The 26,662-nt window shown below is 47.6% G+C and overlaps 1 protein-coding gene across 1 annotated transcript in view; it reads right to left on the reverse strand.

Moving 5' to 3' along the window:
• Positions 1–327: 327 nt before the first annotated feature.
• LOC119399673 (uncharacterized) overlaps positions 328–26,662 on the reverse strand; it is a 34,688-nt gene continuing 8,353 nt past the window's right edge. The window contains exons 3-6 of the mRNA XM_037666495.2: positions 25,258–25,299; positions 18,420–18,532; positions 16,536–16,631; positions 328–494 (exon numbers count right to left, since the gene is read on the reverse strand). Of these exons, the coding sequence (XP_037522423.1) occupies positions 372–494; positions 16,536–16,631; positions 18,420–18,532; positions 25,258–25,299 (374 nt within the window). The 3' untranslated portion in view covers positions 328–371. The remainder of the gene's footprint in view (positions 495–16,535; positions 16,632–18,419; positions 18,533–25,257; positions 25,300–26,662) is intronic.

The raw sequence follows: 26,662 nt of genomic DNA on the forward strand, positions 1-26,662 counted from the left end.
CAATTCACGGTAAGTACTGATCGGCACTGATGTGCTCTGGTTTTCTGGACCTTCTAGCTTGTGCGACCATCGTTCGCGTCGTGCCTGTGAAACGCAACGTAAAGCGCAGAGCGTAACACTTCAAAGATTCGTCATCGCAAAGTTCCCGCGAGTAGTCTGTCCTCGAGCACACATTTTCAAACGAGCAAGCAGCACGTGCCCATAAATCTATCCAAGCCAGACAACTTAGATACACTGTGCTGCCCGCTCCTTCAGTGAGAAATTATCAGCAATGAGAAATTGCCGATAATACGTAGTAGGCGTTCTACAAATACATAGAAATCAACGTTGTCACGGTCCTCAAAATCATTTATTTTGATAACTTCAGCACCTTAGTCTTCTTCTCGTGAGGAGTTATAAAACAGCGTCATATTGTCGTGGTCGTGAGGGTAGCAAATGCCTTCAAAACATATTCCAGGTACTCCGGCCGGTTTCGCGTCACTACGATCTTCCGCCTATAACAGAAAAAAATGAAAAAAAGTTGGCAATGGTTCCATAAAAAGTGCACCTTGGCTGACTGTTAAAAGTTTAATAAATGCATGTGAAAACAGACAGATGTCGATGCCTGGTGGAAGGAAAGAAATAACTTTATTCAATGTCCTGCGAGTAGGTGGGGTGAATCAATGGCACGCCTAGGTGACGGCCCTCCTTGAACCCCGGCAGCTTCCTGGGCCCGCTGGACGGCCCAGAGTTTATCCTCGACGGCGAGTCTGAGCATCGCGGCCTCCCAGGGCGCGCGAAGGCTGTCAGTAGAGGCCGTGTTCTCGTTATTGTCACTAATCCCTCGGATTCCCATGATATATGTTCCACATTGTCTCTGGATTCACATTGTTTGCATTTTTTCGTTTCATATATATTCTGATATATGATGCGCCAGTGCGCTGTATTCCGATACCGGTGTTCGCGAATAATATTTTAACAGGGACTGTTCAGTCAGATGGGAGCAGCTCCAGGCGTTGTTGACCTTCGATCTTGCAATCCGGATTTCCCGCTCCCGCAAGCAGCTCGTGCGCGTCGGCTCGTCTTGTTCATTTTTCTTATTTTTCTTGTTATTTAGTGGATCACTGTGGAACCTTGTAGCGCGCTACAAAGCCCTCAATTTGGCGAGAAAGCCATGGCAGTTCGACGAATGACGAAGAGGGAAGGTTACCACAGAAGTCGCTATCCGCCTCGTGCGCTGCTGCTTTGAGTTGTACTGGTGGCGCCACCAACGGCGAACTGTGGCGAAAGGTGGATACGCGCGGCTCATAGAAGCTGTGGGCAAAGCGCCCGTTACTCGCGTTTCTCTATTCATTTTTCATTCTGGTTTGATATTTGTACTGCCGACGCTGCTCCACTAGACAACCATGCCGTTTGTTATGTCGATTGTTCTATATTATTTGTTTCAAAATGACAGGCCCGTTTTTTTATGCGTGCGCGCGATGCACTGCGTACGTTTCTTACGTGCATGTGTCCAAGTTGTTTGCGTGATCTGTTAACACAGATGAAATAAAAACTGTTGCAGTACAAAACAGCATTCTTGTTTTATTGAACACCCCAAACAGTACAACAACAATGACTATTACGGCTGTATGCCTGCTTAAGAAACGCACAAAAGACACGCGATTTTATCTTCGCCCAACACTCGTAGCACTCAACTAGGCCAAGAAAACCAATATCTAACTTGCTGAACGTTTTAACAGCCGTCACACAGCTGCATAATAATGCGTGAAAGTACTTTAGCAAAGGACCAACAAACATTCACACGGCATTTTTTTTTTATTCACAGGCCGCGTTAACATATGAGAAAGTTCTAGCTGCATTACAATCACATATTTCGGAATTAATTACTTTCACCATTGAAGCCCCAATCCTCTAACGCATGCGCTTTAAATTGAGCATGGCATTATTCAGACTTATATAGGAAATGGGCACGGGTGGCATTACTCAGATTTATATAGGAAATGCGCACGCGTGTAATGTATTTCGTATGCTAGATTCTCCTTTGGTACGTGCAGTTCAACATAAAATGCGATTCTAGAAGTAATGTTCGCGGAGTAGCGAGCATATAGAAGGGCAACTACTTACAGCTTCACTTACCCTTGCAAAAACGGTATTCCAATTGCAATTCAATATTAACCGACGCAACAACGATAACAACACACTTGTTGCACACAGGCGTACCAGGTTGACGCGCGAGGCCAAGCGTGGTATTTTAAGTGTAGCACAATCGTGCGCGTACAGTACGCTAGAATATTCTGACACAATGTCGTCAAGCTTGCAGTCACTTCAGCGGTTCCCACGATGTAGCACCAGTTGACGTCCTCGCGTCATCAAACTGCTACGACGCCGAGAACTACACACACAGCTGACTTGGAAAAACGCGGTCTTGCAGGAGGCCATCTTGTCCAGCAACCAACAGACAAAAGTCCACAACTGAGGCGTCTGAAACATTGCCGTCGATGAGATGGCAGCTGAACGAAATCAGGGCTCATCGTCCGACGTGTGGCCACCGCCTTAACACAATATTAACGTTGCAACGTTCAAGGAAGACGCGACGAAAGCGACGAGCCCAGCCGGTCTTGTTGGGTGCGCTACTGCACAGTGCACAGCGCGCGCTCTCACGGCCACCGAAAGAAACAAAAGAAAGTGGAGAGAGGGGTCACCTTGGAGCATGGCATATCGGTGGAAGCAAGAGGACGTGTTGCGTTGTCGGTGTGGCGTATTGTCGAGAGATGGCGGTAGTTTGTTTTTGCGCAACGGAATCGCAAACTTCATTCAAAATGCATGGGATCCTATGGGGGGTTGGGAGAGGGTGCAACTGCCTGAGCCGAGCGGTGGCGCCACCATACCGATGCACGAGGCGGATAGCGTCAGAGTTTTAGCAGGCATGCTTAAAACAGTGTATGGAAACCATACCTGCCCGCCGATGATGAGGAGTAGGAAGTATTTAGGTGCACGCTTGAATACCTTGAACGAGCCACAATACGGTTACCATAAGGAAGCATGCATTGCATCGTGGCGTACAAATGAGGAACAGTTTCACCGCAAGGGCGGAGCAATTAATGCGACAGCGAAAAATTGGAATATCATACGAAAAAAGGCTAGCAGCTCGCTCCTTCGATATAAACGAATGTTGCAGCGAGTGAAATTACCTTCGTACGGTCTAAGACTTCAACCACAACTTTACAATGAAAGCACATGTACGAAGCTATGAGCCCTCAGTTGAACCCCCTCAAGGCATAAGTGCGCGAGCACGGGCGACCACATCATGTAGATCAATGCAGAGCGCCGGAGGCGCGCAGGCCAACTTCGGCATTGGACGAGCGCAGCGACGCCCTTTAATCCATTTGGCACTTTGCGCCATCTCGCGGGTGATGAAGCACCTCAGGGATGTGCGTACCCTCAACGGTAAACAACGGTAAATGGTGTATGTAACAAATTCGGCAAATCCCCCGCATTGCGGGAATCGGTTTCATGCGAAGCAGTCAGCGAGCACCTGTCTATAGCAGTGGCATAGCCAGGGAAGAGTTGGGAGGGCGAGAGTTCAAGCTCCTCCCCCCCCCCCCCCAGAAGATTTTTCAATTTTGATTGTGTATATATTCGCGCACACATAGAAACGCATGTGCAAACTTACAGCAAGTATGGTTGAGCACCCCTCCCCCCAAAAAAAATTCTGGCTAGGTTCTTTTTGCTTTGAGACAAGCGCTATGAGACACATCGACATGTTTTTTGTCAATGGAGTAGTTGTGCGCATATTCTGGACTTACCAGGCACGTCGACCACACAGACATTAAAAGGACAATTTATGGTCTGACGCAACGTCAGCACTCCCGTTAGAGCACAGACGTTAATTTTATCTGAACGAAGTGCACGCTACGGTGCGGTGAGGTGAATATTATTCGTTACTTTATTCCTCCGTTATCGAGCAACGCTTGAATATAGGTTTCGGAGTCTTAGGAGGCATACTGCCACGCCCGTTTCTTCTTTTTTTATGTACGCGAGTTTCACCCCAGGAAGCTGTTAGCACTGCTTGGCACAGACTGTGCCGCAACGTTCGTGAAGCTTCACGGTTGTCCGAGATCATTCTGTCAAGATTTCATTCCGAGATCATTCTGTCAAGTTTTTTCGAGAGCTTTCGCAAGCACCAGCGATAACGCTAGGACCTTCGATGCCGCATGTATAAATGCCGACGCGCCTTACCGCAGATCAGATTATCGATGGCTGACGCTCTGTTTGCAACTATGAGTCTACAGCGTGTATTGCATGTATTCTGACCTTTAGTTTCCCGGGCACAAGTTCGCCCAAAGAAAGAATTCCGTCTTGAACACGCCGACTGCTGCTTTCGTCAACGTCGCGACCACGTGACATCTGGTGGAGGTGCTGCTTCGTTCATGTTCCGGACGCTCCCGTCTGGCCGTAAGCCCAGACCAAATCGTGAAGACGATGACGCTAAAGACCACCCAGATCGTTGACCTAGCCGCAGGCAGAAGGCACTAGCGCCAGAGTACGGGCTCCTTCCCGAAAACGCCAGGCAGTCCAAGACCATAACTTCAACTGCCGGACGATGAGAACCCCTGTGCCGCCCACACCGATCGTGCTCCAGCAGCCCAGGAAGCCGCCAACATTCCGCGGATCATCAGTCCAAGATCCGGAAAGCTGGCTGGAAGCATACGACCGGATCACCGTTTTCAACCACTGGAGCAGCGAGGATAAGCTACGGCATGTTTACTTCACCTCGGAAGACGCCTCTAGAACGTAGTTCCAGAACCAACAGTCAACATTGACAACGTGGGACATTTTCTGCTCCAAGTTTTTGAACACCTTCAAGAGCGTCGTCCGCAAGGAGTGGTCTTCTCGGCGCCATGCAAATTGTCCAGCGTTTGTAGGCGAGTAATGAAACCTGGTGATATGAAACGTTGCTGCGATATTAAGCATGAGCATCCTTTTGGGGAGTGCTGTGTCGGTGCGGTGTATTTGATTCCTTTGAGCTGTGGCAATGTATACATCGGCCAAACAGGCCGATGCATTAATGTTAGGTTACAGGAACATGCGCTGTCCATAAAGAATGGTACGGGCTCGCATCTGCCATATCATTGTAAATATTGTGCATGTGTGCCCCTGTTTTCATCCAGGAAAATCTTAAAGCGAAGTTGTGACGCAGTCGCAAGAGAACTGGCTGGGGCCTATTTCATTAAATTGTACGGGAGTGGGTGTGTCAGCGTTCCTTCTATCGTCCTGCACAGCAGTGAGATTGCTTTTTTTTTTGCAAGATCGCTTTTGATTTCGACCGTCTGCGCATGTGCGTAATGCCATATATATTGAGTGTCTTTTCGAGAATAAATCAGTTGGTAGTGTGCGCTTGTATACGTCTCTTCTTCCTGTTTCGTCCTTGTCCCATTTTGCGCCACCGTCTTATATTTTAACTATGCACCAACTAGCCCAGCAACAAATTTTATTCGTTCGCAAGGAGAGCGCTGAGGCCCTCCTCGATACCCTTGTCCAGCGGCCAAACGAGAACGTGGCACTTTTCACGGAAGAAATGACCAACCTGTTCCGCCACGTATACCCAGCCATGCCTGAAGAGAAGTTCGTTTCTTCATGCGAGGAGCTCTTCGCTGGCTTTATGAGGAACCCACCCAAGACAATCCACGAATTACTCTCGGAGGCAACGGCAATTGAAAATACACTGAAAATGCGCACCCGGCAATTCAAACGCCACTCCACGCCAGGCTACGCAGACATTCCCTCACTCTGCTCAGACTACCTGCGCGATACGACAAGGGCCGTGGTTCGCGAAGAACTTCGTTGAATGGAATGTTCCCGTCGTGCCAACCCGAAGTTGCCTCGATTGCAGACATCTTCTGAGAAGAAATTGAGCGGTCGCTTGGTACCCCTGAATCGCTACAGCCTCAGCTGCGAGCCATGAGCTACGCTGCTGCAGCCCGACGCTACGCTCCCCCTCGGCGCCCACGTCAAGACACCGCACCGCCGCAGTTCCGCCGCCACACAACACTGCCACCCCCACCGACGTCATACCACCCGCCTGCCTACCGGCGCTACACCCCGAGGAAGACCGACGTTTGGAGCCCCTGACCCCCGCCCACTCTGCTACCACTCCAGAGAGGCTGGCCACACCTACCACCGCTGCCAGTACCGACAGAATGGACTGCGTGGTTTCGCCATCAACGCACCGCTTCTACAGCGGAGTGAACGACCAGGCTACATAGCGGACTACCTCGCAGGAGCTCAATGGACACCCTGACAACCTTTCCGTTCACCGTGGCCAGGCAGCTACATCTCGCCGCAGCGCCGGCAGTACACCGGCCTTACGGGGCATGTACGACGAAATACCGAAGATTCGGTTGCTGTACGACGAAATACCGAAGATCCTCCTCCGCCGCCAACGATGACGTTGCAACGAACTCTTCACGACAGTCCGCCAACGCAAAAATGCCCTATAGACAGAGCATCGCCGCCTACAAAATATTTGACGATGCGATGTAGCAGCAGTGGAATAAGCGGACGCAGTCGTGACCCGACGCGGTGCCCTAACCGCTACGCAAAACAATGGACTAGCGACCTCGGCGCACTAATCGACGCCCACTACGTCAGCGCTCTCGTCCACAATAGAGCCGACTACTCTGTCGTGAGTGGGCCCTTCGACACGAAGTTGAAGAAAGTTAACACTGCTTGGCAAGGCCCCGAAATCTGGAGCGCTGGAGGCCACCTGACGCCGGTCGGAATCTGCACCACAAGAGTCACCATCAATAACCGCACTTATCCTGCGAGCTTTGTAATCCTACAGCATTGCTCCAGCAATGTGATACTTGGGATGGACTTCCTAAGTCACCACGGCGCCGTCATCGACCGGAGGCCCAATTCAATGACACTAACCTCGGAAAAGGCGCTTCCGCTCCACACGACGCCAGGGAATTAAGCATTGAATGTGACAGAACAACAGGTCGCCGTTCCACCTCTCTCCCGCGTTCTCATTTCCGTCGACACCGAAAATCCCTCATACACTCAAGGCGTTATCGAAGGCCCCCGCAACCTGCTTCTGAACCATCAGATTTGCGTCGCAAGAGGCAAAGCAGAGCTGCGTGATGGCAAAGCAAAGGTAGTGCTGACAAAGTCACCCACGAATATAGACACCTCAACATTGGCACGACAGTCGCCTACATAGACGAATTCATGGACGCCAGCAATGCTTTCACCCTCTTCGATGATACCGAACTTGCTTCGGCGAATCGATGTCCCCAACCAGCTTTCGATGTCAATCCGAGCCTTCCGAAGCCCAAGGAATAACTGCTCTAAACCCTACTCATGGAATACAAAGACTGCTTTTCGTCGTCGTCAAGAATTTGGCAGACCTCAGTCGCAAGACATCGCATCATAATAAAGGAAAGCGCCACATCTCTCCGTCAGAGACCGTAAAAAGTTTCGGCGTAAGAACGCCAGTCTTTGAAGAAACAACTCGACGAAATGCTACGTCGAGACATCATCCAGCCATCCAAGGGTCCGTGGGCGTCTCCCATGGGGTTAGTGATGAAAAGGGATAGAGCCCTACGTTTCTGCGTCGATTATCGTCGCCTGAACAAAATCACAAAGAAGGACTGTACACTCTCCCACGGATAGACGACGCCCTGGATCGACTCCACAACGCGAGGTACTTTTTTATCGATGGACCTTAAGACCACTACTGTCAAATCGAAGTCGACGAGAGAGACGGAGAAAAGACTGCCTTTATAACACCAGACGGCCTGTTCGAGTTCAAGGTCATGCCCTTTGGTCTTTGCTCGGCACCTGCGACTTTCCAACGCGTTATGGACGCAGTGCTGGCTGGCTTGAAGTGGCAAACGCGCCTCGTGTACTTTAACGACGTCGTTGTGTTTTCCTCAATCTTCGACGAACACCTCTCGCTTCAAGCTATAATTCAAGCAATCAAGACCTCCGGATCCACTCTGAAGCCAGAAAGGTGCCGCAGGACAACCAAGGTGACGACTGCTTCTTCGTAACCATAAGTGCCGACGACATTGCAGTCGTTGGGTCCAACTGTACCGTTGGATCTACATCTGTCACTATAGCATTCGGCGACGCCACATGGAATACCAACCCGGTGACCATGTGTGGGTCTGGGCAGCCATACGCCGGCGATGGAAATTCGGCGATACTTCGGGCCATACAAGGTGCTTCGACGTCTAGGTGCACTGGACTACGAGCTGGACTACCAGCTCTCAACTCTGTTCGCCGCTATCAGTGTACAGCGTGTATTGCTTGTAGTCTGACCTTTCGTTTCCCGGGCGCATATTCGCCGAAATAAAAAATTTCGTCTCTGAACACACCGACTGTTGCCTTCGTCAACGTCACGAGCACGTGACAATATCGAATGTTCATTATACTGTTATAAAAAAGTTCGCTTACAATAGTGGCGCAAGGCTGGAACCATCAGTGGAGCTAATGTTCGACCAAGCTAAGTGTTGGTGTAATGCCAAGCTTTTGCTGTAGATGCTAAGTTTTTACTGGTAGTACTAAGTGTGGTGGTGGTGGTTTTCGCCTTTTACTAAGGCGAAACTTCGCTAGAGATGTCGCGTGACTACCTGTTACGTGTGATGTGATTTAGTCACTTGACTATCTGTTACGTGATGATGTGATTTTAGGCACTTGACTAGCTGTTACGTGGTTTATGACAGGAACTTGTCACGTGACTAGCTATTCCGTGATGCATGAGTATAGTCACGTGACGAAATGTCATTTTTTTAATTTTAGAGCAAAAGCTTTATGAGATCATTTCAGTGGCCGTTTTTGGTGCCGTAGTTGTCCGCGGCCGCGGCCGCCGCCGCCGCCGCCGGTGTCTGTAGCCACTATCACTCGAAATAAGAAAAAAAAACAAAATAAGAAAAAACATGGCTGATCCCTCCGTCATAGGAATCGGTATAACACGAAAGTGAAACGTGTCTTCACAGAAGTAGTGTTCATTGTGTAGTGATATATGAGAGCTTGTACAATGTCTATTCGTGTTTGGTAGCTATAGCACCGTTTGACGTGGATGCACCCATGTTGACAGCATGTTTCTATCGCGACGACTAACGCCCATGATAATGATTAAACCGTTGTGGCAGCTGACGGTGTGAACATATATTTGGACACAGCGAATCGTGAATCCCGCGTAAGCGTGATATCAACAAGCTCATAATCAACACTGGTACCCGGTATGCACTTCTTCAAAGCGTCGTCAATTAGGGAGAGAAATGGCACGGTGTGCGCCGTCTAGTAATGGGTAGCCGACGCCTGCGCTCATGCATACATAACACACACTGCGCTTCAGCAACACGGGAGGTAGAGGTTCGTAGCCTGAGCCGCAAACGCGTGCGTCCCGCTGGCCTCCGTCTCGCAGGCGCTGCTCTCGCTCCACCAAGGCACGACATTCGCCCGTAGAAATCGCGTCCTTTCTGCAACGCATATTGCAGCAGTTTTGTTAGTCGGTGCTCTCGCAATTGGAGCAGTCGGCGGCGGAGAAATCCCGTTGGTGCACGTGAAAGCTGCACTACTCCGATGAGCCGACGCACGCTAACACGAAGCCAAAGGCAAAGAACGTAACTTCGTCAATTGTGCCTCGGCGACGCCAGCGCGGCCAGTCTACCTCTCTGGTATCGAGACGCTTTAACCATGACCTCCGATATCTCGTGCAATCTCGGAGTAAGCGTTAGTAAGTGTCGATCGTGAAGCATTACTTCTTTTCACCTCTCACAGACGGCAGCACCGCCCCGCTCCGCCCGCCGCGAAAGAGAATGTGTGAGAGATATAAGGCGCGTTCGCGCGGTGTCTAGCATCTCCCGACTTGGCTTAGTCGGTAGGGCGTCGGGCGCTTGCCGTCGCGGCCGCAGCGGCGTGTGTTCGATTCCCAGTGGGGTATCTTTTCTTGGTTTTTTTCTTTCTCGCCCGTTGGCGTCCATTTTATCAACGTCATATCCGTGACGGATGTACTTGGTGGACCCCGGCATAAAACACTTTCGTGTTAAAAAAGTCCAGGATGGAACGAGGTTCGAACCTTGGTCCTCTGCGTGGGAGCCCTGTATTCAACCTCTGAGCCAAGCCTGTGCTTGAAACTGCTTTGCAAAAAGGTTCTATACAGGCTTCATGTCGGGAAGGAACCACATTAACATATGCAATATTGCGTGGTAGAAGAGTAAAATAAGCACCAAGCATCGCACAACGCGAACTCTGTAACCAGGCGTCACACAATGCGAATTGCGCAACGAGTGGGTTGTTGAATGCTTCCAACCCATTACAAAGGCCTCCGCCATAATTCTTCATCGTCGTCAGGCACAGCATCAACAAAGTGCGCACAATGTCTTACATGCGTTTAGCAGGTACCACGGCTCTCCATAGAATGACGAAAAATGGCACAGTGCCTGCTGCCCTACTTCTCAAAAATTACAATGATTTATAGCGTAGTGGGTTCCCCGCAAGTGCATTTGTATTGGTTGCCAAGGAAGCCCATAAGCGCATGATCCATTTCATCGGGCTCTCAGTAAAGTTCTTGGCCCCACCCCCCACCTCTCTCTCCCACTTCAACGTATGTTATACAGCATGGCAGGAGAGGGACATAGCGACCGGGCGTCACCTAATGCAAATTACATAACTGGTGGGCCGTTTAAAGCTTCCAACCCATTACAAAGGGCTGAGCCATACTTCTTCATGCATCCGTCGTGTCAACAAAGTGCACATAATGCCCCACAGACGTGTAGCTGGTGCCTCGCTTCCCCGCAGAATGACGAATAATGGCTTAGTAGGTGCTTCCCAACTTCACAAAAATTGTGATTTATGGCGTAGTGGGTACCTTTCTAGTGTACTTGTATTGGTATCCCCAAGAGAGCTTACAACGGGCTCTAGAAACGCAGCTCTTCCAGCTTTCGCTGTGACTGTGCTGCGGTTTTAGCGCAGGCCTGGCGTTTTTTTAGTCACTTTACCAGAGGTTGCGTGATGTTACGTGATTTTTAGTCACAAGAGTAGTTAGTTACGTGATGTTACATGATTCTAGTCACGTAACTATGTACGTGATGTTACCAGATTTTTAGTCACGTGAGTGTTGTTACGTTGTTTTTAGTCGTGTGACTAGTTGTTACGTGATGACACGTCATTTTAGTCACGTGACTAAATGTTACATGATTTTTAGTCATGTGACTAGTTATTACGTGATGTTACGTGTTTTAGTCACGTGACTAGTTATTACGTGTTGTTACGCGATTTTTAGTCGCGTGACTAGTTACGTTCATGTTAGCGTGTGAAGCAGCGCACTGAGACAAGGCAGCTAGAAAGGGAACGAAACGACAGGACAACTGCTGCACTCACAACTAGTTTATTTCAAAGGAATACATGGTTAATATATATACACGGAAGCGTACCAGGTGTGACCATGACGTTCAAGTTACAACAGCTTCCCGGTGATCTTCCAAAAAAGACACTTCGCAATCGCTTACAACTACTGATGCTTGGCTGCTGCGATCATCTTTTTTTAGTGATATGGAATCGTCTTTTCTTTTAGCGATCAGAAAAGCTCCTGCTTAACTACTCCTCCGGGCATTCTAAGATCGTAAAAAACGACATAGCTTACTCGTGCATGAGCGCGGCCTTGGGCAAGCCATCTCCCAAAAAAATTACCGAAAGTTTCGACAAACAGGTTGCTTAGATTGAAAAGTGCTGGTTACGAGAAGCATGCTCTGCGCAGATCAGCGCAGAATTTGTTTCGAGATGTGCGCACAGTAGTGATGCAGAGCTATCGGTAAATTGACTATCGATAGTATCGATAGTTTTTTCTGAAACTATCGATAGTGTAAACAAACTATCGATAGTGCTACTATCGACAAACTATCGATAGTGCAATCGGTAGCACCATCGTTAATATTACTATGGCGATATTACTATATTACTGTCACGCGTGTTTATTGCTTTGTTTTGACGTATTCGGGTTCCACCCACGAAGACTGTTAGCAACGTTTGACACAGACCGCGCCGTAATGTGTGAGAAGCTTCACAATTGTTTGAGATCATTCTGTTAAGATTACGCGCCAGACGCGAATAGTCAAGTTTATTCGAGAGCTTACGCGAGCACCAGCGATAACGCTGGAAGGTTTGATGACTGATGTATAAAGGACGACGCGTTCCACCGATGATCAGATTACTCAACGGCTGACGACTGCTCCCGCTTCTATCAGTGCGCAGCATGTATCGCTTGTATTTTGAGTTTTAATTTTCTGGACACAAGTTCGCCCAAATAAAGAGCTCCGTATTTTCCAGTCTTGCTGCAGCATTCTTCACCGTCACAACCACATGACAATACTATCGATAGTGGTGTGAATAATCATGCGGTTACTGGCCGCTCATGTTGCCAAAATATTTGCGATAGCCTGCTACCAGCTTCGCTTAATTTATGAGCAATTTTTGGCAAAGAAATTAATTATTTCCGCAGTCAATATGGCGGAATATGTCCATCAATAAATTCGTATCCAAAAGCAACCAGTTACACCTTACAATTAACTTCTTGGTATTTTTTTATTTTGAAATCATAAAATGCAATATCACTTTGAAGCCGCGCAGTCCTACCACAAGTAAAGGCTTCCTTTCCGCTACAGCTGAACAGTTTGGCTTTATAATCATGTGTCAGCAAAGCACTCTGGTGAAGAACGCCATGATGTCAACTTTCTTGCCCTTCAGCCTGCTCCTCCGGCTCCACTATGTACCACGCGCGCGGAAAACCAAGTCTATTCTGCAGTGAGTCCGCGCTGTTGATTTTATACTATCGATAGTACCATCGAATTTTTTACTATCGATAGCGCTATCGATAGTATTTTTCACCATCGATAGTTCGATAGTGACTTAGCTATCGATAGTATCGATAGTACCATCGATAGTTCTGCATCACTAGCGCACAGGCCCTTCTATGATACAGCCTAAAAAAGATAGAGATTCTGAACAAAAAAATAAAAAGAAATGCGTCTCGTTATTTTATGCGCACAAAATAGTACACAATTTAAAGAAGGTTGACAGCAGGTACGGCTTGAATGTTGTTTTCTGCGCCAAACAAACACGGGAAAATATGTGCCAAGCTGGATCGCAAATTGTCGACAAAAAGAATTGGTTTGAGTGCACCATTAAGCATGCTTCTCCGTTTGTCAAATGTACGACTGCAGTTGTTTATTGTTTGGCTATTTCATGTGGAAAGTTGTACATCGGCCAAACTGGCCGGTGCGTTAACACAAGGCTTTTAGAACACAAGAGATCACTAACAAATAATGCTCATTCTCACATTAGACGGCATTGCTTGGAATGTGGCTGAACGCTGCTGATTTCTGAAACTGAAATACCTTGCAATAACAAGGATCGGAGGACCAGGGAAGTAATTGAGGCCTTCCATATCACTAAAAGAAAAGATGATTGCATCAGCCGAGCATCGCTAGTTCTAAGCGATTGCGAAGTGTCTTTCTGGAAGATCACCGGAAAACTGTTGTAATTTGAACGTCATGGTCACACGTGGTACGCTTTCATGTATGTATATTAACCAATGTTCTTCTTTGAAATAAACTAGTTGCGAGTGCAGCGGTTGTCCTGTCGTTTCGTTCCTTTTGTGCGTTGTCTCATTGCGCTGCTTCACACGTTAACATGAACTATCACCAACTCGCCTAACTATCAACTTTACTGAACCAGTTACGTGTTGCTATGCAATTTCAGTCCCGCGACTAGTTGTAACGTGATGTTACGTGATTTTTAGGCACCTAACAGACTCGCCCATCATAGTTTTTCCTTTTCTTCCTTTTCGTGCTATAAGTTTTGTCGCAGGTTTGTTCTGACAGCGCGCATCATCATATTCGCGCGATAAGTTTTGTTCTGACCGCGCCGGTGACGCCGCCCGAAGCAACGCAGCCGCCTCCTCTTTTTCCTCCGGCATCCCTACACTTGCCTTGGTGTGATGGAGAGGGGCCGGCGCATTTCATCTCTGCTTGACCCGCGACCACCGTCCGGACTGGCACGCTTTCACTAGCACGTAGAACACAAGGCGCATAGGGCAATGTTATCGGTTTCTATTTTATCGGAACATGACGGCGACGTCGAACGCAGAAACACGCCTCGAGTGTCCATATAATGGCCACCGTAATATACAAGTTGTACTATAGCCTATTCAATAGGCACTGCCACGCAAAAAGTTCAGTAAGGCCTTAATTCATTTCCGTTGTGAAGACAGTTCGGGTCGGCATTCTAGCACTGAACGTTCCGACAGGGGTCTGTCGTCAAGGCGGGCCAACACAGCAGCTAGCGATAGTCTGTGCGAGCTGTAGCGACGGCAGCGACAAAGAACGTGGTCTATCGTTTCATCACTGCCGCAGTAGCTGCAAGTGGCGCTGTCTTCCATGCCGATTCGAAAGGCGAAAGATTTGGCGAAATCGACACCAAGCCACATTCGGCAAAGCACCGTTGTCTCGAGTCGTGAGAGTGCGGACGGTGGCCGAAGTCGACGAGACTGGTCCAATCTATGCAGTCGTGTATGCTGTCAACTTGGTGTGTTCCACAAGTACTTTCTCTTTTCATTAGCAATCTCTCGAGTTTTCGTTGCAGCATCTGTCATTGAGAACGGGATGGATTCTTGTGCGCCGTCTTCGTGTGCAGATCGAGCGGCTGCGTCGGCCTACTGGTTGCCCAATATGCCGCAATCCCTTGGAAGCCACTGAAACGTGATGTCATATACATCCACGAATAGGTGATGGAGAGGCTCTCTAATTTCCATCACTGGTTGTTCGTAAGGTCCTCGGTGTAAGGCGAATATCAGGCACTGTCTTCACGGACTTATGGAGTGACCAATCTTTACAGCTACTGCATTTTCTTGTACAGTAGCGCTCAACGATTGGCTGAAGGGTATATTACACTTTTGGACGTATATATGCAACACATCAATGACGATGCACAAAGAGTGCACGGCACCAACTATACGGCGCAAAATAGTCACCTTAAAGCTCTGCCGATTTCCTGCGTTCTCACATTTTTGCACTGAGCGGCTGATCCGTACGCTGTAAGTTCGAATCATCTCTACAATAGCGATTTTAACACGAAAGTGTTTTATGCCGTGGTCCACCAAGACTTTACTGACGTATTTTGATCGCGGGCATGACGTTGGTAAAGTGCGCACTAAAGCATGGCAGAAAAAAAAAACTATACGAAAAAGTTTCATCGCCGGAAATCGAACACACGACCTCTCGGTCCGCGACTATATGTTCCCGGGGCTCTGTCTAGCCACTACGCTACCAACGCACATCTACGACGCTCCACAAGCACCGCCTTATATCTGTCATACATTCTCTCTCGCACGGTGATCTCGCTTGGCGGGGCGAGGCGATGCCGCTATCTGAGAGCGGTGAAGTGAAGTACTACGTAATGACAATAACGACCGCCGATAGAGAGCGATTCGGTGACGACGCATTTAAGGCGTCTCCATGACAGAGGGAATGCTGGCCGCGCCAGCACCGAGAAGTGGTCCTAGACGCAGTTACGTGTTCTGAATTTCGCGTCGTGTTATCATGTGAAGCCTCGTTGTCAGAGTAGTGCAGCTTCCACATGCATCAACGGTGTTTCTCCGCCGCCTACTGCTTCGAGTGCGACAGCACCGACTAATAAAACTGCTACAATAGCCGCCGCAGAAAGGCAACGATGTCGACATGCGAATGTTGTGCCTTCGTGGAGCGAGACAGGCCAGCGGGCTCGGTCTCGAATAAGAAGAAGAAGAAGAATAAGATGGTTTTCACCTTTGAGTCGTCTTGGGCGATTGCATAAGGGACCCTGTGAGTTTTATTATGTGCTTCTTGATGCCATGTTTGCGCGGGATTCGCGATATGCTGTGTCCAGGTATACGTTAACAACTTCGGCTACCACAACCGTTAAATGACTATTATGCGCGTTAGTCATCGGGATGGAGATGTGCCACTAGGCGTCAACGTGGTTACATCCACGTCAAACAGTGCTATAGCTGCCAAACACCAATAGACATTGTACTAGCCTTCACATATCAATGCACAATAAACGATCAACTACTTCTATGAAGACACGTTTCGCCTTCGTGCTATACCGATTCCTATGTCAGAGGGATCATCCATGATTTTTTTTTTCTGCAGCATCGAACCGACCGCGCTGGGAGACTGCACTACTCAGCTTCGCCCTCGAGGACCAACTCTGGGCCGTCCAGCGGGCCGAGGCAGCCGCCAGAGCTCAAGGGCTCGTGGCCGACGCCTAGGTGGGGATATTAGCCCAAATTCCCGAAGAACCTGCCGGACTTCTTTTTTTAATAAAGTTGCTCTCTCCCTCTCTCTCTCTGTGCAATATTCTCGCCGGCAATGTTGAAATTGCGGCAGCGTATCTAGCAGGCATCAAAATAGCTATGAATGTGTGCACGGATAAGGAAAATGTGTGTTTTCGCTTGAAGGTATGCGGAACTACTACGTCACACTTGCGGAGAAACAGCAACTTGTTACCCAGCAAGGTAAGCCATCTGGGTAGTAACCGTATAGCCAGGTATCGTTATGTTCCACGTAATCGCAGTAGTAAAGGCATGGCCCAACGCCGACATCCTGAAAAGCATGGCAATAATTCACATACATTCCGTTAATCTTGTCGATCATTGCAAGCTATGATGCAGAGCAAAATATTAAATACAATTATCAACATCTCATCAGTGGTGTCACTATTCCAAACCTCAAAGTTCCGTCGCTTCAGTCCTTACATTGCAGAGTTATTGCAAATATATTAAGTGCAAGTTTCTCCATATGGCATGTATTACACGACCTAAATTGACCATTGATGTCATTTTGTGGTGCGTATAACGCAGGACATTTCAAATCCGTTGAATCGCAGCGTAAGGGCTAACGGGCCTTCAAATACACAAGAATACGATACGAATGCACTGTAAATCCTAACTTTAAATAAAAAAGTAAACGAGAGAACAACAGAGCGTTACGAATACCCTTCAGTTAACGATCTCTCCCAGTGCCGATAACACTATTCAAATTCTCCATGACAAAGGAGTGCTCATCTGGTACCGGGAATCCTATCGGACAGTCGTAATTAGGTCACTTGAGAGAAACAGAGAAGGTCGCGGTCGCCAATACAAAAAACTGTCACGAAGGAATTGAAGTGTTCAATGGCCCCTTACCAGGCAGCTTTGCAAATCTGTAAGGTACGGATTGGGGAGTGACTAACAAAAACTACTCTTCATTTTAAAAAAATAGTTCGAAATTGCACCATTTACAAAAAAAATCAGCTCTCCTGTTACTATGCGCCAAGGAGTAGACCCTCGCTGTCAAATCCTACACTCCGTCCCTTCGATTTCGCTGGCAAGCGTCGAGACTGCTACCTTGCATTCTTTCAGGTGTTGGAGAAGGTGAAGTGCGAGGCCATATCACAGTGGCGTACGTGCCTTCCTCATTTCCCTCTTTCCTTCTTCTCTTCCTATTTTGTTTCGCTGTGCAATCTCAGAAACCAAACTGCGTGCTGCGCACTGGATAAATAACCGAAATCACGTGCTGTCGCCAATAAAAGTCCATGGGTGATAATAACGGGAGCGACCGTGGAAGCTCCGAAGCGACCGTTGGAAGTTCAAGGAAGTAGGCCTGTGAAGTAGATATACTTTTTTTGTAACATTTAACTGACTGCCGTTTCACGGCTACGGCGAAGGGAAGGGCACGTGGCTTCTTGCTTTATACTTTGGTTGTTTTCAGCTCCTGCGTTTTATGCTTTGCAGACGCGCCTGCCACCCAGCGATTAACTAGCCGCACTTGTCAGCAATGACCGAACCTGGTGAGGTTCCATTGGCGCCGAACGAAAATCGGAATAGGCATATACAGCATGCAAACCGGCGCTGATTACTTAACGTGGGAGACGCTATGAAAGAGAGAAAAAAACAAATCAATGTGCGTGACATAGAGTTTTGCGCATACGTTGATGCTGGAAGCTACATATTGAGTACGGACAAACGCAGTGACACTCGCTTGTAATTGACGTCCTACCGGGCAAGACGATTCCTCACTTCAACAATGTGAAGGTGCAAAATCGGGTGATGAAGTGACATCATCCGATGAATTTATCTGGCTGCAAATCTGTTACCAACTAGAGCTAGTACTGGTGACCTCACAATTTCGTTTTCTTATTGTTTGTTTTTTTCGAAAGCCTCACAACCTTCTTTAAAGCGCCACGTCTATATAAAATGGTGTCCAGTACATATATTGCCCGGGCGTTGTGACTCGTATGTACACAAAAACGGCACAGTGAGAGCACGTCAGCAGTGCGCAGCTTCGTTGAAGAAGGCAGTATCGTACTGCGTAAGGTGTCTCTTACGAATGTTGGTTGAATTCGGTCCTTACCGCACGGGGAACAGTGTCACACGCGTGCCTGATCTCGGGTAGTTTGGTAGGCTCGAGAGGTGTCTCTGTAGTATGATTAGTTTTATTCGTGTTTTTCACTTCGGTGTCATATTCTGAAAGAAATGTACACAAGAGTAAAGCACTGAATAAAGAGAGGTTCAGCGTGGCCTCCGCGATTAGCTCCGGCGACGGAGCGTTGCCCGAGCTAGAGCGAGCTACAGCAAATGCTCAGCATACTTGCGGCTACCTCAGCGGAGTTTCACCTTCGCCATAAATAAAGTCTTATCAGTTGTAACATTTTCAGTAAAAGGCGCTTCTTATCCAGCACCGAGCTAAGCACCGAGCACTTGGGTTTTGGCGGCGTCTGCTAAAAGCTGGACAGCCCAAAACTTGTGTTCAACGGCCAAGCTGAACCACACAATCTGCCACTGCCCTTCATAATTTAGTGCGAGGCCCGGTCGGGTCACCTGAGGGTAGGTCAATATATTATGTTTTAATTTCGCCGTCTTTTGCATAATTTGCACTTGTCTGCGTATGGGCCTTTGTAGTAATGACTGCAGGCAGCCAGGCTTGGATATTTTCTCTTCAATGCCCCCACAGGACAAAATATGCCGCGCTTGAGGCTCTGAGGATGAAATACAGCATGTGGTAGCCCTGCCGGCATCGGCAGGCCCAGTTCAAAGGGTGGATGGTTAATGAGTGCTTTACTAGCACCTTATATACCTTCGAACTTTTGGAGACAAATCTGCCCATGACATGAGTGCCTGCACGACAAACGAGTGAACAAGCTATTCTTGGTATTAGGCGTGCCATCCACCAGGTTGCAACCGTTGTCGCATTCCATGCCGAATCACGTGATCTGATCTTGTCATGACGGAGGCAAAGTGGGCGGTCCGAATGCGTTTCGACAGCGAAGCTGCATGTGGCTTGGGTTCCTTCTTTCTTTCGGCTCTACCAACATGTGGTGCGTATCCTTAGACCCACCGAGGTGGCGATAGTCGTACACGCTGAAGCACAACGAAATAAACAAAACCAGCAGCTGCCGCATCCGCAAACTGATAGACATCTTCCTGTTTGCAAGCAGTGTGACGACACTACAAGTGCCACACCCACAAGCCCTACCCTTCAGAGCGGGCGCCGGTTGGCAAAAGCGTTCCCCTGGCGGGATCTTTCTGCATAGCAGCGCTGCGTGTATCTGCATTGTTTCGATAGGAGCTTCTGCAAATAGATATTTTCCGAAGTCACGGCATTTAAAAAGAAAGCAACTGCCTATGTAAAGACCAACATATGCTGATGTGGTCGTCGTAGACGGGTTTCCCAGCTAACTCCGACCAAAATGTTTTTTTAAACCATGCACTCTAGGGGAGTTCCACCTGACGCATATTGGTGGTAGTCTGGAGTAAATACAGCTGTATTTTTTCATGACTAAGCACTAATTAGGTATTTGCTTTAATTAGACAGCCTTTTTATTCTTGCTCAATTCGGTTTAACATTATGTTGTAGGCCGCCTCAAATAACTCCAGAATGAAACATTTATGTTGTGCTAAAATCAGCCTGGTTGTTCTTTCCGAGAAACAAAGTCACAATTTCGCCGCGAGGGCGAAGCAATGAATGCGATAGCAACGAATTGAAATGTCACACGAAGAACGGCAAGCACCTCAAAACTTGCAGCGCGCTGCCCAAGCACAAAGGACGTACGAAAAGAACACAAACACACACACGTCGAGCGCAAACTAACAACTGTCGCAGCTCGGCACTTGCAGTGCTCAAAGACAAGGGCACATCCACAGCCCACGCAACCGCAGCCACCGCGGCAACCACAACCCCCTCAATACTCTCACCACCAAAGAAGACGCGCCTTCCCTCCTTCTCCCCAGCTGGTTCGTGAGAGAAGTTAAAAGTTGCACCTCGACACCTCCGCTGTCACTCCCCCTGAAGAAGGAATGGAGTTGATTCCGAAACGTCGGGAAATAAACCCCTTTTTTGGTTGGAGCTCTTTGAAAGCCTTAATTTATTAACCCAACCAGATAGGCAACTCTGTCAAAATGTTCAGCGTTAAATAGCGTTACGTATATACACTCACTTATTTATTTATTCACGTTGCGTGCACGAGGTGTCATGCTCTAAAACGCGAACATTAGGGGAAGCCGTGCCCTCATAAGGGGGAATGTGCAGCGTCGACGACCACGAACTTGATGACGAACGAATGACCTTCAGTTACAACATATACTCGAACTCATTGCAAGCAACTCGAAGTCTATCGGGACTGAGTCGACGAGGGCGGCAGTGAACAGGTGGGCCTGTAGTAGCGATGCAATGGGTCACAGTGTGCTTAGGGGTCTTATCCATCGGAGACTGTGTAGTAATCTCCGGAAACTCGTTGAGCAGAGCTGTATACGATGTGGTAAATGGTTTCAAAAAGTGGGCTTTAGGGCCGTAGTGTGTGACAGAAAACCATTGACCGATAATCCCGCAATGTTATCCACCAGGCGATAGCGGCTAAAGTGCACGAGCAGATTAAGATGCCTTAAGAAATCGGCCCCTAAAATTTCACAGCGGACGTCTTCTATCCAAAATAACCATTGCAACCTTCTCTTGAGGCGGAGATCGAGGGTCAGGGGCTGCTGTCCGTAAGATGTGATGAGAAAAGAGTTGATAGCTTGTAGAGGAGTTGACTTTGCGCGGAGACGCCGGTCAGCTTTGGAAGCAGGAATTATGCTGACTTCTGCTCCAGTGTCCACAGCAAACGCAGCCCTGTGGTCCGGTCGGTTATATAGAAGAGGCGGCTTGATGATTATCCGTGATCACCCGCTGGTGTTATTGACGATCGGCCTGAAAATTTCCATTGCGCCACGAAAACGGTGACACACGTTGACGAGCCGCGGCACGAAAAGTCGGTTATAGTAGCATGGGTCCTGTCTTGAGAAACTGCACTCAGCTTGGTGAAACGGTCGTTGCACAGAACGCGACGTGGGAGGTTGTCGATGTGGACAGGGTTGGTCGTTGAAGTTGCGAGTGCTTCGCAATTCCAGGCGTAAGTCGCCTACTGGAGATGCGAGCTATTTAACCATTTCTCGAAGAGAATCTGCTTCGGCAACCTGAGAAGTACGGGCAGCGTTTATGGCTGCCGGAGCAACGTACATCACGTCGTCAGCCAGTGCTGCGAGTTCCGACCGGGACTTATGCTGAGCTGTGACGAAAGCCATTCGCACGTTCGTTGGAAGACGCTGTAGAAACAGCTCGCGTAATACGTATGTGTCCAAGAAGCCCGGCTGGCCCCCATTCAGGTGCTGCAGGTGACGTAGGAGCTGGGTGGGGCGTCTGTCCCCGAGCTCTTCGTTGTTCAGGAGATGCTGAATGCGCCGATGTGTAGGCGGAACGAGTCGGCGAAGAAGTGTCTGCTTGACCGTCGTATAAGGAGTTTCACCAAGGGGTTGCACGACGACGTCGCGTATCTCGGCCATTGCCTGTAGCGACAACGCATCAAGGAGTAGCTCATACTTGCTAACTTCTGACGTTACGCAGTGAACGCGGAACTTGTTCTCAGCTTGAATGAACCATAACGCGGGATTGGCAAGCTATAGCTGCGATAGCGTAATGGTGGTAGTAGCACCGACGACACTCGCAGAGGGTTGTCGGTGCTGCTACCACCATTTGTAGTAGGACCAGGGTTGAGGCCGTCTGGATTCTCACACTGCTCCATGGAAGGTCGCGTTCATTGTCCGCGTCACCAGTAACTGCAGCCCTCTGAAGCACCGTTAAGAAAACACAGAGCAGTTTATTAACACACCTACACCATTGTTCGAACTACCCCTTCCTTCCTTAAGCAGACTCCCCCCTACCAGTTCGTGTCCCAACTGGTTGTGCGCCAGAATAATAAGAAAAGTCTGCCACTAGTCCTTATTAGCTACTTGCGGTGTAGCGATGGGGGATTACCCACGACGTCATTACAAGCAGTCGATGCAGTTCCTCGGCAATTATGTTTTGAGGGGCGCTGCTTTGTTTTTGGGCTGTATCCGGCTACAGAACTCACAAAGTTAGCGGTTTGACTGTGAATAACAGACAGCTGAGCTAGTTGGTAAGTATTCATTCTAAAAAGACAAGGCGGGCAAACACGGACACAAGAAAGAAGTCACAACACCACAAACGCTAACAACTGAAGAGATGCCCAACGCCGGAAAAGAAAGCAGGCACGAAAACGTATCTGCTTATGCCTATGCAATAGGCAAACCTATCAATCCGGCACGCGTGGGGGTCTACGTGAACGGTAACTGTTAAGACATTTGATTTCATATTTATGCAAGTTAATGAATAGTTGGCTCACGCATGCGCTACCACTATTATTGATATGCCATGCCTCAATCATCAGGCGCGTTTCTTCATTCCTATGCCGGTACAAAACTGCGCATTCATCGAATTTTGGAGTGCACTTACACTCTCGACAATGTAAAGATAGATTAGAAGGTGAGCCTCTGGTTAGCGATCTCTTATGTTCTAATAATCTCTGGCTAATGCAGCGGCCCGTCTCTCTTACGTAGAAGCGGTCGCAGGTGAAAGGGACCTTATACATTACACTTGTTCGGCAATCAATGAATTTGTTGGTTTGTTTTACGAAACAAATATTGGTCCGCTCTGTGAACATTACATGCATATGCTGACCCAAAAAACTTTATCAACTGACTCTGTCTTGGGCCCTTTACCCTGCGCCACGCAACAGAGGCATGCGATGAAACTACTGTTCAGATATTTAGAGAGCATCGGTCAGCTCGACAAACTTTAATGGCACCTTGAAAGCACGTAATAAGTCACTGTCAGCACACGTCCCCGCCCAAGATACAAAGAAACTCAGTTTGCGTTTTTAACTCTTTTTTATTCTACTTTAACTTTATATATATATTTTTTTTTTCTATCTCTCTCTCTCTCTCTCTCTCTCTTTGTATCTTTCAGTCCCCAATCTCCTTCCCCACGCAGAGTAGCAAGTCAGCGAATTTACACACGCCGGCTAAATTCTCTGCCTTTCAATAAAGAGCTCTCTCTCTCTCTCTCTCGCTTCTTACTTACCCTCTCACTCTTTCTCTGCGCAGCGGCACAAATATTACCTTGCTTACTGGCAGACATGAAAACAACATTAACGCCGTATCTACTTCCTACTTTCTTTAGCCTGTGAGATACGCAATGAATGTACGGTATACCTAGGACACGTTTCTTCCTATCGCTTTCTGCAACCATGCTCGGACTTGACATAACGGACTTCTTTTACCGTTCAGTGACAGTGGCCACTGTAACACGAGGACAACCTACATCTAAAAGACGCGTAACCTGTGCGTTAAAGCTATCACTTCTTTTGTGCTCACACGACTTGGTGACGGCAGACTTAAGTCAGGACATGGCTATACCGTTTTATACAACCTTCGAATGCATCGACGAATGGTTTAACAATTTCATTTAAAGATCAGTCTTTCGTGCCGCCAGCGCCGAAGGCGCTGGCGGTACTTCTCATTGTTTCTGTATAAACCATGACATACAATAAAGCTAAACCTTTGCAAATCAAAGGTCTCGTCCTTTCACAAGAAAAGAAAAACCGAGCTATCGCTCGACAAAGTTCGTTTAACTGCTTTCAACCACGGCAAACGTTTTCTTATCTCTCATTGAAAAATTTATTGCCACTAAGATGCTGATAGCAAGCCCGCAACGACCGCACGCATCAACCTCCTCGCCGAGACGCGAGAGGCCAAGATCTCCGCACGGCACCTAGACGACCAACGAGGACTCGTCGCCATGGCCCGGGAGGCGATCGCGGCCAGAGGATTCCTGGACTGAGGGACCCTCCCACCTAAGGTGACTGCGAGCTTACGAGCTCGGGAACACTGTTTCGGCAAATTAAAAGTTTACTTCATCATCATCATAGACATTTTTTTTTTCTGTGGTATTCTTGCAAAAGCACATATGTTTGTCAGTTGACTCATGTCGATTCTTTTCGTCCGAGTATGATGACAACCATACTCAAGTGGTGTCGGCAAACAAGTTGGCTTCTGTAATAAATATACTTTAATACCACTTTTCCGTCATGTCGGGTCTGTGAATACGGGCGTTCAACAGCGTGAGCTGCAAGTGGGCATTATATGTAGCCCCACATTTTCAGAGCAACCAGATACAAAGCGACAAAAACACAACAAATGGAGACTGCCGTCAGTGCACACAAGCAGAATCAAGAAAATGTACAGCTGCAACAACATTCGAGGGTACATGGAAACAACATGTCTGCTATGTTTCCGTAGAGCTTAATATTCGTATTTTCTCCGAATATTTCAAATGGGAATAAAAAATATCGTGCCGTCCGACATATCATTGTCTTGGAGGAGGCAACTAAGCAGAACACTATGAATACAAATTTTAATTCAGAGTAACTGCCAAAGAAGTGGACACATAAAGATTCGACCTCTATTTTCCAGTTTTCATCTATCATTTTCATTGTACTTGCAGCCATGCGTCTCCAGTGAATTCTATTATTGTGTTACAAAGTATGCAACACTGCGCTTCATTCTGTCATTTTGGGCAGCATGCAACTCCTGACAAGCGATCATTTATTCGGATTTCATCAATGTTACTCTACCAAATGAAGATAACAAAAACAAATAATTCCTGAAGTTCACGTCACGTTGCAGACGCTTTACTGAAAAGCTACCAATATATCCCGCGCCTCGTAGGATATATTATATAAAAAATATGTGCATATACCTTTTGAATTAATTGTCGTTTTTCTACGCATTCTTAAAGTCGGGTTTCGCTTCATAGTTAGTGAGCCCCTTTAAGCTGTACAAATAAAGGGATATCTTACCTTCACTACCACGAATGGGATTTGCAAGCAAGTGAGCACAGACTGGAAGAGAAATATAATTACTGTGGCATTAAAATTTTATTAAATTTGTTCAAATAAATTCAATGCAACCACTCAATGGAAACTGTGTGTTTTGGTAGGGTTGCAATGTGAAAAGCTTCAATGGCGTTCAGTAGCTACCACTTTACGACTTCATTTAAATTTTCAAGTATACGCATTTCAAAAGAGTCGGTTGTGCAGTCCAGCTTTATGAAACTATTTCCATGGTGTGCACTGCATTGATGCCTAGCGCTCTGGCCGTCTGTTACAGTATTGTCATTTTATACAGCTACACGAAGACTGTCATTCGGTGAAACATATTTTTCATGAGGGACGCATGTAATGTGCAGAAAAGTAGGCATAACCGTAGCGCCTAATACATGCTTATTCAATATGCGCGACGGCTGCACTGTGTGAGGATATGGCGTGTGCTCACATGCACAATTAAAAAAGGGCTACGCAGAAGATGGCGAAAATAAAGCTTTGCCATTGTAAGCCTTTCTATAATTGTAAAGCTACCTTTCCTGCAATGTATATTGAACAACTGATTGTGGAGTATTCTTTTTTGTGAACATCGCGCGTGGGCTCTATTAGCTTGCGCGTCGACATGTAAAATCTAGATTCTGCTCTCGTGTTAAAAACACACATGAAAGATCACTTCCAGCTTCGGCAGCTAGAACTTTGTTTTCATTTAAAGTACCATAGACACCACCATTAGTTGTGCGAAGTCGTAATGCACAGAAGCACAATTGTAAATTGTCAAGAGGATCTATTCTCACAATCACGGTGTAAACGACTATGACGGTCTGGCAGTCAAATTACTAGATAACTGTATTTGTGCAGTGAGAAAAGATGGCACATGGCGTATTTAATTACGAAACACGTGCCTGCCCCGTTGAAATTTTGATCAGCCCTACTGAACGGCATTAATGATTCACCACAATGCACTGCATATTCACTACCGCGTAGCAGAATTATATTGAAGCGAAATCTGCTACGAAAATTCGGCACATCTCACGCGTTGTGGGAATCGGTTTCATGCAAAGCGGAAGAGAGAAAAGGTTTATTATGGCAGAAAAGCTGAGAGGTCGGCCTGAATCAATGTTCTGGCCTGCTACTCAGCATTAGGAAATGGGAGAGTGGTAGTATAGGGAGAGGAGAGAAGATGCGGATGATGATAATGGAGAAAAGTGGCGACGAAGTAAGTCCTTGAATGTCCAAAAACTATTTACAGTCTCTCGTCGAGCTCTGTATCGCGCAAAAACATGTTCAGCGCTTTCAGAATATCGCGCTGATGACATGGTGGTGGTCCCAACTGAACTTTTTTTGAAACTTATTGCTTCGATACCAACAAGACGGCCGCCAT

The sequence above is a fragment of the Rhipicephalus sanguineus genome, chromosome 7 (assembly GCF_013339695.2).
Source record: "Rhipicephalus sanguineus isolate Rsan-2018 chromosome 7, BIME_Rsan_1.4, whole genome shotgun sequence".
Lineage (NCBI taxonomy): Eukaryota > Metazoa > Arthropoda > Arachnida > Ixodida > Ixodidae > Rhipicephalus > Rhipicephalus sanguineus.